At 41.2% G+C, this 11,928-nt stretch overlaps 1 protein-coding gene across 1 annotated transcript; it reads left to right on the top strand.

Moving 5' to 3' along the window:
* Window positions 1–9,122: 9,122 nt before the first annotated feature.
* Window positions 9,123–11,364, top strand: LOC108838652 (uncharacterized). The gene is made up of 10 exons (XM_056995825.1): window positions 9,123–9,281; window positions 9,357–9,624; window positions 9,701–9,797; window positions 9,880–10,004; window positions 10,076–10,160; window positions 10,244–10,379; window positions 10,461–10,639; window positions 10,753–10,864; window positions 10,946–11,122; window positions 11,218–11,364. Exons 1-10 carry the CDS (start codon window positions 9,123–9,125, stop codon window positions 11,362–11,364), a joined length of 1,485 nt encoding a protein of 494 aa, XP_056851805.1.
* The last annotated feature ends 564 nt before the right edge of the window (window positions 11,365–11,928 follow it).

The following is an 11,928-nucleotide window of genomic DNA, read 5'->3' as shown; positions in this document are numbered from 1 at the left end:
GACATCTTGAATGGACTGGACTGGACTGATCTTGACTTGGACAGAACCTCCACTTGATCACCAGAGAATATGACTTGCTTGGACGAATTGATTTGGACAGAGTCTCCCCTAGACACTCACTCGAAATCAGTAGAAAATCTGATCTCGAAAACTCTCTAAAACCCTCGAAAAAGATCGGAACCTCTTGCTTTCTTTTTCTACTTTCTCTCTCTCTCTCTCTAGGCACGTTTGGGACTGATTTTGGTGTGTGAGGATGAATGAAAACGAGCAGGGGGTCTAGGGTATTTATAGATATCATCAGCCACTCATATTCAGCTTGGTGGCAGCCCGTGTGTCGCTTCGCATGGCTCCGGACGCATGCGCGGCGACACCTCGTGCTCCACATGTCTGGATGCATGACCAGGATGTCATGCTAGGTCACACCACGCCCTCCAGATGTCTGATCCACGTCCTGACCTAATCCAGTTCGACACCACAGCGCACACATGTCGATCTGCATGCTTCGATCGCAGGTTGCGCGGCACCTCGTGCTTCTGTGTGTCAAGCTGCATGCTGTGCTCTCCTGGGCTTCAACACCTCGTGCTTATGTTGACACTCAGCTACTTAGAGGATAGACATCACGTCCTGGTCGCTTAGATCAAGTCACCTCGAGCTTCCCGGTCGAATTGTGCGGTTTCGGTCCTTCCGGTGAATTTTCGACCCGCGATCAATCCTGAATATTTTTCTGCTCCCGTTCTGATGCTCTGAATATTTTTAATAAACTCCAAAGGAATCCTGACCTTGAATAAAAATATTTCCCGAGCCTTCGGCTTCCTTGAAAAATAGACAAATACCGAAATCAGGGTTTTTGGTCGATTTCGGGTTTTCCCGTCGTGCTTGCTTCCCGTCATGCTTGCTTCCCGTCCTGCTTGCTTCCCGTCCTGCTTCCGACTTATAATGTCTCTGAAATAATATTCCGCTCTTACGAAGTTTTGGAGAAAACTTAGTGGCTAAGTCACGTCATGCTTCGAAAACGTCGAGCTTCTATCCCGTCATGCTTCCAAAAATGTGACGCTTCCAAAACGACCGTCTGATCAATCTAAGACACTTCTAATAATGGTAGAGCAGCTTATCTGACTCCAGGTTCACTCACGATCAATTCTCTGACCATCTCTTACTTTGAAACTTCTCGATCCATCATTGTCGCCCTTGATTCGACCATCAAGTTGATGCTCGACCAATCTTCTATTTTCTCTGAACCATGTTGAGTTTGAAATGATCAAAACTCAACATTCCTCCTCATCTTTTGATTCCCAATAGCTTGGCTCCAAACTCCGAGTTTGTCGATCTCGACCATTTTACCCCGAAAGGCGGGTTATCACAGGGACCGCACAAGGACTTAGGCTTTCACGGATATAGCCTTTGTCCATGAGGTCTTGGACCTGCCTCTCCAACTCCTTGGCCTCTTCAGGGTTAACACGGTATGCGGCTCGGTTGGGCAGTGGTGCGCCTGGTACAAGGTCGATCTGATGTTCAATGCCGCGGATGGGGGGCAAGCCGGCTGGGATATCATCAGGGAAGACGTCCTTGTACTTCTCCATGAGGTCTTGCATCTCGCCAGGTAGCTCCTGAGCCTCAAAACCTGCAAAACAACCTTCCTTAAAGACCATTAGTAGCACCTGCGTCTCATGATATAAAGATTTAAGAACTTGGCCTGAAGACATATAAAGGTTGGTTTTACTTACCTTTCCAGCCTGGTCCATTGATTTCTGCATATCATGGACTTCTTGTGGACTAAGGGGAGCTAGGCTGTGCTTCTTGTTGTTATGGTAGAAGCTGTAGACATTGGTCCGACCATGGTGGATGGTTTCCTTGTCAAATTGCCATGGCCTGCCAAGAAGTATGTGGCCGGCTTGCATAAGAACAACATCACACTTCACCTGGTCATGGTACCTGCCAATACTAAAAGACACAACAACTTGCTCTTCTATCTTGAGCTCAGTCTCATCATTGAGCCACTTGAGTCGGTATGGTCTCGGGTGTGGAGTCTTGATCAAACCTAGCTTATCAACAAGATACTTGCTGGCCACATTAGTACAAGAACCACCATCTATGATCAAGCTGCATACCTTTTGTTCCACACTACATCTTGTATGAAAGATGTTTTCTCTTTGGACTGTTTCAGGATCAAAGAGTGCACTGAGGGCTCGTCTGGTCACTAGTAACTCACCAGTCTCAGCATAATCGACCAATTCCTCATCAGATGCATCTGTCTCCAACTCGGCCTCATCTTGGGACTCATACTCCCCATCGGCCTTAAGGACCATCACTCTCTTGTTCGGACAATCTCTAGCATAGTGTCCTTTTCCCTGACATTTAAAACAAGTAATATCACGGGTTCTCTGATTTTGAACTTGACCCTTACCTTGGTCAGATGAACCGGCTCTAGTTGTGTCAGCTTGGTTCTTCTGGAACCGGTTCTCCACTTCTATGGATTTGTTCTTTTCAGCACCTTTGGAACCTGGTTGAGACCACGCAGGTTTGCTCCGGCTAGTGGCCGCATTCTTTCTCTTGATATGGCCCTCAGCCTGGATGGCATAGTGCAAGAGGTCATTGAAGTCCTCATACGGCTGGCGCTCCACCTTCCGTGCAATCCTGTCGTTCAGCCCCTCCAAGAACTGAGACATCATGGACGCCTCAGACTTGTCCACTTCCAATCGGTTCCTTAGGGCCTCAAACTCTTCAAAGTACTCCTCCACAGACTTAGTTCCCTGAGACAACTTACGAAAACGTTTTAGTAAATCTCTAGGATAATGTGATGGAATGTACCTCGCTCGGAGCTTAGTTCGCATCTCAATCCAGTTTTGGGCTCTCCATACTGGACCGGACTTAGCAACATCTCGATCCCACCACGATAGAGCATTATCAGTAAGCTGGGCCGCGGCTAGAGCTATCTTCTTTGCCTCGGAGTACTTGTAGTACTCAAAGATATATTCCATGCGCTTCTCCCATGTGATGTAAGCGTCCGGGTCGACCTTTCCCGCGAACGTAGGTGGCTTCAGTTTGATGTCCTTGCCTCTTTGGAAGGCCGCATCATCGTTCCGGTCTCGATCCCTCCTCCGGTCAGGGCTTCCGTCCCAAGGGCTTACATCTCTACCATGCCTCCCACCTCGAGCTGCCTGGTTAACACCTCCACGATCTGGTGGCTCATACTCAGACTCATCTTCCTCCGACTCGGACTGCGGCTGGTTGAGGTAAGGGCCGAACCTTCTTGCAGCCTGCTGGCCATTGGGTTGGTTCTGGTTTCCCTGACCCATGAGATTCATTTGTGCAGTCAAGGCATTAAGGGTTTCCGTGAGCTGAGCTTGTCCGGCCTGCAAGGCTCGGAGTTGGGCGTTGATCTCAGCTGCACCATTTAGGTCTCCCATATCTCCTGAAAAGTAAGAAAGAAAAGGAGATCAAGTGCAAAGGGGAAATGGCAAAGAAAGAAAGAAGAAGAAAGGACTTAAGAAAAAAAAGAAAGGTCAAACTTCAAATGCAAAATGAAAATCGAATAAATGCAAATGATGAAAGATTTTTTTTTTTTTTTGAAAATTAAATTCGAAATTTTAAAAGAAAGGAAAGTTGAAGTCTTTTTTTTTTTAAGTTTGAAAAGAAAGAATTAAATTTGACAAAGTTTAAAAATGAAAAATAAAAAGATTGGGAAACTAATTGCAAATCAAAATTAAAAGATGATTGAAATCTTTTTTTTTTTTAAATGATGATTGATCTAAAAATAAATGCAAACTAAATGAGATTATAATCAGGATTTTAATGCAACCAATCAATCTAAATGATGAATGCAAATGCAGAAACAAATAAATGCAAAAATGATCAATTAGCTCTAAACAAGGAAAGCAAAAATCGACCAAATGCACAAACAGAATTGACCAAATGATTTGATGCACGAAATGATCTAGCAATCCTAGGATGAACAAGGCTATGAACAGCAAGAACAACCAAGAACAGCAAGAAAACAATTTTGAAAGATGCAAATGCAAAACCGACAACAAAATGAACTAAAGGATAGAAATAACCAAATCTTTTGGAGCCTTTAGCTCTGATACCAAATGTTACAGGCTGGGAACCAGGCTGCAAACTAGTGGCTTTGAGAATAAGATTCTGGTCAATCTTGGTACTGGTTTTGAAAGGACTTGATGCTTGGATCAAAACTGTCCAAAACTGTACCTGAAACAAAGAAGCTTTTTTATGAGTTTTATAGTTTTATAAAAATGAAGAACAGGAAGTAAAACTATGAAAATAAAATAAGAACAGAAACAGAGATGATTTTTATGGATTTTAGATTTATAAAATGAATCAAACAAAAGATGCAAACAGAAATAAAAACAAGAGAAATAAAAAGGGATAGAGATGGTGATGAAATCTGTTGCTGGATGTGTGTCTCTCTCAACAGATCAGTGGATGGATGATGAGTAGAAGATGGGATTGGCCTTGCTGGATGTGTGTCACTCTCAAGGCAAATCGATGGGTGGTTGATGGGGTGAAGAATCGCCACAAGCTTGGTGGTTGGAGCTTGATAAGATTCAGGCTGCTCTCTCTTGCTTCTCACACTAGAAAGACTAAGGGTTTTCTTTGCAAAGTCAAAACAATTTCATAAAAGACTTAAGTGTGTCAAAATCGCCAGCCACAAAGGGTTATAAAGCCATCCCTTTGTGGACTCAACAATGTCTTAAAAGGCCTAGACAAATGGCCAATTCTCAAATAAAATAAAAGGCTGACAAATGCCCAAAGTCTTAAACCAAAATAAAATTAAAATAAAATAGAAAACCGGTTGCTGGTTGAGATGCATAAACCAAAGCTCATAGTATGCTTGCATGTTGCCTCATTAAAACCTTATCTGGAAAACCCAGTGGGACAAAACCCGATGAAGGAAAAAGAGTACAACACATACTACTTACTTTGGTGGTCGGCTATTTCTCTGAACCAGAAGCAATGTGGTCGGTTGGATGGGAGATTGATTCTGAACCAAGGTTGAATGTGGAGATGATGAAACCGGCTTGGTTCTGGACAAGTGATCTGAATTGGATTGGACCGGCTGAATCTTGAACTTCAATTGAACCGGCTTGGTCTTCTATCTTCAATTGGACCATCTCTTCAATCAGTAGCTGGTTCTGGCCGGTTTGTCCATCTTGATCTAGGATTTTTTGGACCGCCTTGGAGAACCCTTCTCTTATGGCCTTGGTTCCACTCCTAGTGGTCGGACCGCGCCTAATTATGGGAACCTCTACTTGGATGGCCTCATCAGAACCCGATTAATTTGGCTCTTACCACCGGTGCATCCTTTGATCAATCAGATCAGACACCTTGATCGATCATCCATGGACCAGGTCGTCCATCCTTGCCCATGATCAGATCACACACAGCCTTCCTTGTATAAACACACCAGCACAATACTTGTGGTCCATACCAACAAGCACTAGCCTTACTCCTCTCCTTTGCTTGCTGTTGGATCCAACAAATTGGACCTTACACTCCACATGGTTCCTCTGATTTTAGAACTCCCATCTGTCTCATCAGTGGGTCGGATCCATGGTTCACACCATGATCAAACCCAACACCAAACCATGATCTATTGTTGATCACTATCCATTGAACATCATCTAACCATCATCCCACATGGATGAGTTAGATCAGTTATGATCCGCCCCTCTCTCCAGGGTCCTGGATTCCTAAGACACATCACAATATATGGTCTCCAAGGGCGTGCCATACTTGGCCTCATATGCACCTCAAGAGACACCAACATAAACCACAAAGTAATCATATGTACATGTTACCTTATACTTGATCTTACTAGATCTTGTGCTTCCTGTATCATGTCTGGCCATGCTCCTCCATTGCACGCCTCTATCAAGCCTTATCATCCATTTCATGGAACTTCCATGAAACCAGTTTCTGCACTGCATCCACCTTCAAGGCTGTTCATGCCTTTGAGAGTGAAGTCCGGCCTTCTACATTCTTTTGTGACCATTTGCGTGTGTCCCTAAGACACAGAGGAAGTGTAGTAAGGATGTAGAGGAAGCCTATGGCGTGGCAAACCACAATCAAAACACACCAGAGGGTCGTTCTCAACTCCCCTCTTGATTGCCATCAAAACTGCCTCTTTGCTGCCTTCAAGCCTCTCTTGGTCTTGGATTGTGTAATCCGACCATCTCTCTGTTTTTCTCTGTTTTTCTTTGTGTTTCAGGAAGAAGAATGAAGCCCTGGCGTGCCTGCAAAGGCACGAACTTGCCCTTGTATTTATTGAAAAGGAATGGTCACCTTTCCAAAGGTTGCACCCTTTCGGTATCATTTCTGGCCATTGATTTAATCAATGGTCCAGATCACACCTGTTCGCCTAGGGCAGTTACCAGATGTCCTTGACAGCCCTAACTGCTCCTAGACACATCAAACACAAGCCTAGGCTGGTTGCCCAAGCCCCTGGTTCAACCACAAGTGCCCACCAGCTCACCGGCACACCCGGGTGGTCCACATGGTCCGACCAGTGTCCGGACCTGGCCCAACTGCCCAAGACTTGAACACTCAGTCCAGCTGAGTTGAGCTGATCCCCAGCTGACCCAGATGAGTGAGCTAGTTCATCCAGCTCAGGGATCTGACACACTCTTCAGTGAGCTACACTGAGCTGCACTACACTTCATCTAGCTGGTCGAGCTTGCTCACCGCATCGCCCAGCTGCCATACACTTTGTACAGCTTCTTTATACTTGTCTCCTTCTTGGTTTAGCTATGTCTCAGCTTCCTGATGCCCTTATCCTTACTTCCAGGCCATAATACCCTTGTGTTTAGGTCACATGACCTGACTGGTGCGTCCCCTTGCACCATGGCCAATTCTAACGATCATATCCAGGATCGGGGACATGACAAGTGAGCTTCCTGGTAATCTTCTTTATTGTCTGGAATGAGCTGATGTCGTGCCTGATCTGAAGGAAAAGAGCTGTTGGAGTTTTATTGCAAGAATCTCCAAATAAGACAGTTTGGTGTAAGTGTGGATCCTCCTGATCCAATGGGGGCTGGTGCATGGTAGGAACTTGTAGAACTCTTCTTGGACTCCTATAATGTCTCCTGGAAGTCTTGGTTTAGTCCTGATGTCTTCTGGTCGGATTGGAATGGCTTGGAAATGATCAAACCGAAAGATTGTCCAATCTTTCCATAAATAGCTCCGGTTTGATTTAAGTGAGTCTTCATTGAACCAACTGGATCTCCTGTGTTCTGGTGTAGCTAAGGACTTCTGGAATACCTCCTGATTGGTTGAATTGATCTCCTGGACGCCAATGTCTGGTTTGAAGCTGATTGAACCGGTTAGCTTCCAATTGAGGCAAGTGTAGAACTGGTTTGACCGGTTTTGGAAAATTGGTCATAACTCCTGATTTCCGTGGCCATTTGATGCGGCCATCAAACCAGTGGTTGAACCAGAGGTCAACCAACCTGTCCAAACCAGCCACTTTGGAGGTACCAGCGACAGAGGTCCAGTCCCAGGCGATATCTCAACAACCAGAAGGTCTTTTGTCATGAATCCAATTTTCCTATCAGGCCAACTCATCAAGGATTCACTGAGGCTTGGATTTACAAGAAAATATTAAAGGAGGAAGAAGTTATGAATTTTACAAACCGGAGGTTCTCCAGCCAGTCCATCTGCGAGTACCCGACTTTTGAAGGATATTCAAGCCCAATGAAGAAGCAGCCTGAACCAAAGCCGATCATAGGATTCAAGAGGAGTCTCTCAGATTTCCAGAAAGCCCAATATCAGGAGAAATGGCCACGGAAATCAGGAGTTATGCCCAATTTGCCAGAACCGGTCAAACCAGTTCTACACTTGCCTCAATTGGAAGCTAACCGGTTCAATCAGCTTCAAACCAGACATTGGCGTCCAGGAGATCATTTCAACCAATCAGGAGGTATTCCAGGAGTCCTTAGCTACACCAGAGCCCAGGAGATCAGTTGGTTCAATGAAGACTCACTTAAATCAAACTGGAGCTATTTATGGAAAGATTGGACAATCTTTCGGTTTGATCATTTCCAAGCTATTCCAATCCGACCAGAAGACATCAGGACTAAACCAGGACGTCCAGGAGACATTATAAGAGTCCAAGAAGAGTTCTACAAGTTCCTACTATGTACCAGCCCCCATTGGATCAGGAGGATCCACACTTACACCAAACTGCCTTATTTGGAAAATCTTGCAATAAAGCTCCAACAGCTCTTTTCTCCTCAGATCAGGCACGACATCTGCTCATTCCAGGCAGTAAAGAAGATTCCCAGGAAGCTCACTTATCCCCTTAAACCATCCAGGAAGACAAGTTCTTGTTGCATTCAAAAAAAAAATTTGTAAAAAGAGGAAGACAAGTTTAATTTCGTGTAGATCATCTAGGATTCAAATTCTATTCATTAGCTTGTTTGCATTCATTGCCCAGCTCCATTTTACATATTTATATTTTGTCATTCATTTCAAAAAAAAAAAATTCTGCATTTTGCAATTTTTGATTCTTGCATTGAAAAGTTTTTTTTAAGAAAAGAGACATCCTCCTATATATTAAAAGAGAAGTACATTGGACACGTGGCGCTCACACAGCTCTTCTCACAAAAATTCTCGCGTTTCTATTGGTCGAATTTTTCTAATTATTCTTTTTGATTTATTTTTTTCATCGACCTTTTAATTGGAAAGTGACATTAATTGTCAAACGCACTAATTATTTCTTGCGCAAGAATCGTAATCAATGTCGACCATTAATCATAGCTTGCAGAACAATTTTAATAAATGTCGACTAATCATTAAATGTCTTAATGGGAAATACATTTTATATTTTATTAGGAAACTAATTATTATCAACATACCTTATTTATATTGACTACTTGCGCAAGTTTCGCATCGTATAAAATGCATATTCGTGATTAATTTTACAAATTTATTATGTTTCCTTTAATCATTAGTCATTTAATTTACATACCTTATTATAACCAATTACTTGCGCAAGTCTCGCAAATCATATTTCTTGCGTCGTTAATACTCTTCACCATCAAAGGACTATATATAGAGTACAAAGTGGCGTTGAAGCAACTCAACCATTCTTCTATTTTTGAAGGAAAATGGCAATGCTCGCAAAGTCAAAAAATATAGTATCTTTGGTCCGAGAATTAAAACCCCGTAAAGATACGTCCCGTATTGAAGTTAGGATTATTCGGTTGTGGAAGAACTACAACAAAGAATCAGGAAACACTATTGAAATGGTTTTTGCTGATAGAGAAGTAAGTGAAGAACACACAGTTTTGTTAAGATTTTGTTTATTGTTTATTAATAATATTATTTTTACTGGTATTCAGGGGACAAGAATTCATGCTTCAGTTGGTGAACAACTCATTAAAAAATATGGTGAAAGGCTACATGAGGGAGATGCAATTGTCGTCCAGTTGTTCAAGGTCTTCGATGCAATTGGTGAATACCGTACAACTCCACATCCGTACAAAATTGGTTTCTATCCAACCACTTTTGTTGGAAAAGCTATAGATTTTCCAAGTGAAGTTCCTGAAAAGAATTTTGCGGATTTTACCGACATTCTGGAAGGAAAGATTGATAGCAGCTGCTTAGTTGGTGAGTCAGTTTAGCACACAATTAATTGTCTGTCATGTTATGTTAAATTTGTTCTTTTTTTTTTTGTATATTGTAGATATTATTGGACAAATAGTCAACTTTGGGTCGCTGGAAAACAAAAGCATTAAAGGCAAAGATAACATGAGGCTTTTGATCGAGCTACGTGACCATAGGTAAGCTGAAATTTCTATTATTATTGGTTATATTTTTAAAAATAAAAAGCTCTACATTTTATGATGAGTTTTTATTATACAGTAATGTCAAGATGATGTGTACTCTGTGGGGTGGTTATGCTAAACAAGTATACGACTACAGTATGAGTAACATGTCCATAATGATAATTTGTATTATCAGGTTCTGTTCCATTAAAGAGTGGAAAGGTATGTAATTTGATTTCTTAAGGTTTCTAATTATTACTCGCAGACAATATAATATGATGAATGTTCTCCAGGGGTTTACTCCATATCTAGCGGGTTTAATTCCACCCACATTTTGCTAAACCCAACGTGTTCATTGGTTGATGAGTTTAAATTGTGGTACGTAATAAAAAATGTATTTTTTTTTAAATGTGTTATTAAATTGGACTCTAAAGTAAAATTATGTCTTTTTATCTATGTAGTCTTCCTGATGATTCACTTGCTATTACAAACAAGGATAGTAGCCAATGGAGTGTTGCTAGTGCTACATCTGTTCGTGCCCGGTTTTTTGTTCTTAATGAGAGGCTAACAATAAGAGATATCGTTGACAGTACTCTGGTTAGACGTTCACTATTATTTTTTATTAAATTTAAATTATTAATTTTAATATTGATCCTAACATGCTGTTGTCTTGAGTAGGTTGGGACTTTTGTCACCTTGAGGACTATTGAAAACATAGATACTGAGCGTGGTTGGCAATATCTAAGTTGCAAATACCACAACAAAAAAGTTATGCCTACAACCAATGTTGATGATGAGAACCGTCCCTTGTTCTACTGCAATACATGTGATAAAGAACACATTGATGTCATTCCGAGGTATTTCATTGAACGCGTACATAATTAAGTATTCTGGTTTTTGTTATATGATGTATAATTATCGTGTACGTTATCCAGTTATTAATTGACATTAAACTTAATTGGTAACTCAGGTTTAAATTAATTGTCCACGTTAAAGACGATACCGGTGAGGGAAACTTTCTTTTGTTTGATGGCAATGCTCAAGTGCTTGTGCGTCGTTCTGCCGCTGAACTCTATGATGAGGTACCGTCAAATTTAAATAAAAGAGGAAATTATTACTATATGTATAAATTAGAATCCTCACTTTTCCCTTTCTACTTGTAGAATCTAGATGAAGACTTGTTACCAGAAGCTGTTAGCGACCTTTTTGGCAAGAGAATCCTTTTTGAGGTTTCAGTTGATGCTGATAACATCAAAGGAAATAGCTCTCAGTATGTTGTTCGAATTGCTACTGCTGACCGTGAACTGATTGAGGAATTTGCTGTTTTGCCAGTTAAACAGGTATTGTTCTCATTGGTGTGTATAGTTCAGCTAATTCTTACATTATCGTAATACTGATCGGTTAAACTTTTTCCTTCTATGTCCTAATGCTGCAGTCTTCAGATGATATTTCTTCTGGTTCAGGTGGTTTATCAGGAACTCCATTGTCTAAAAGAAAAAGCCAAGATGAACAACAGAGTAGCCTAGAGGATCAACATTCCGTGAACAAGAAACTTTTTCTAAAGAAAGTCAAGGGAGAGTAACATAGCTAATGTCAACGATAGCTAATGAGACGTATCTTTCTACTATCGTGGCTTTGTCTTTGTTTTTATTTCTTTAATCCTTCGTTGGAAACTGTTTTACGAATATTGCATTATATCATTGAGATTCTTACTATTTTTCTATCCAAGGATTGGATAAATCTTACTATTCATGGTTTACTAATTAGTTAGTACGAGATTCAACTTGAAGATTGAAGATTTACTACGCTATTAAATATGAAATTTTTGTGTTTTGTATGAATTAATAATGCTATACACGGTTGTTTCAATCTCAGTATCCTTTTTTTACTAATTGGCAGAGCAAGATGCATAGTCGAGAGTGAATATATAATTTTAATAGCTCTTCCATGAATAAATGAAATTGGCAGAAAAATATTTCTTTTTCCTTAACTCCACCTATATCTTGCAGATGTGATCATATAAAGGTTTGATGTGAATTATATTTTTCGGTTGATTACATTTGCATAGACATGCGTTCGTTCATAATTTAATCGATTGACATTCATAAAGGTTTAAGAAAAACTTGAACCGGTTTAGGGTGTTCAT

This window comes from Raphanus sativus, unplaced genomic scaffold (genome assembly GCF_000801105.2).
Source record: "Raphanus sativus cultivar WK10039 unplaced genomic scaffold, ASM80110v3 Scaffold0056, whole genome shotgun sequence".
Taxonomy (NCBI): Eukaryota; Viridiplantae; Streptophyta; class Magnoliopsida; order Brassicales; family Brassicaceae; genus Raphanus; species Raphanus sativus.
Note: the sequence above shows the minus strand (reverse complement) of the source record. Positions and strands in the feature narration are given on the sequence as shown.

Bases quoted from the DNA above. Each gene is read 5' to 3' on its own strand.
- LOC108838652 (XM_056995825.1), top strand. From the start codon at position 9,123: ATGGCAATGCTCGCAAAGTCAAAAAATATAGTATCTTTGGTCCGAGAA. The intron at 9,282-9,356 runs GTAAGTGAAGAA...ACTGGTATTCAG, and splicing joins TGGTTTTTGCTGATAGAGAA to GGGACAAGAATTCATGCTTC. The intron at 9,625-9,700 runs GTGAGTCAGTTT...TGTATATTGTAG, and splicing joins TGATAGCAGCTGCTTAGTTG to ATATTATTGGACAAATAGTC.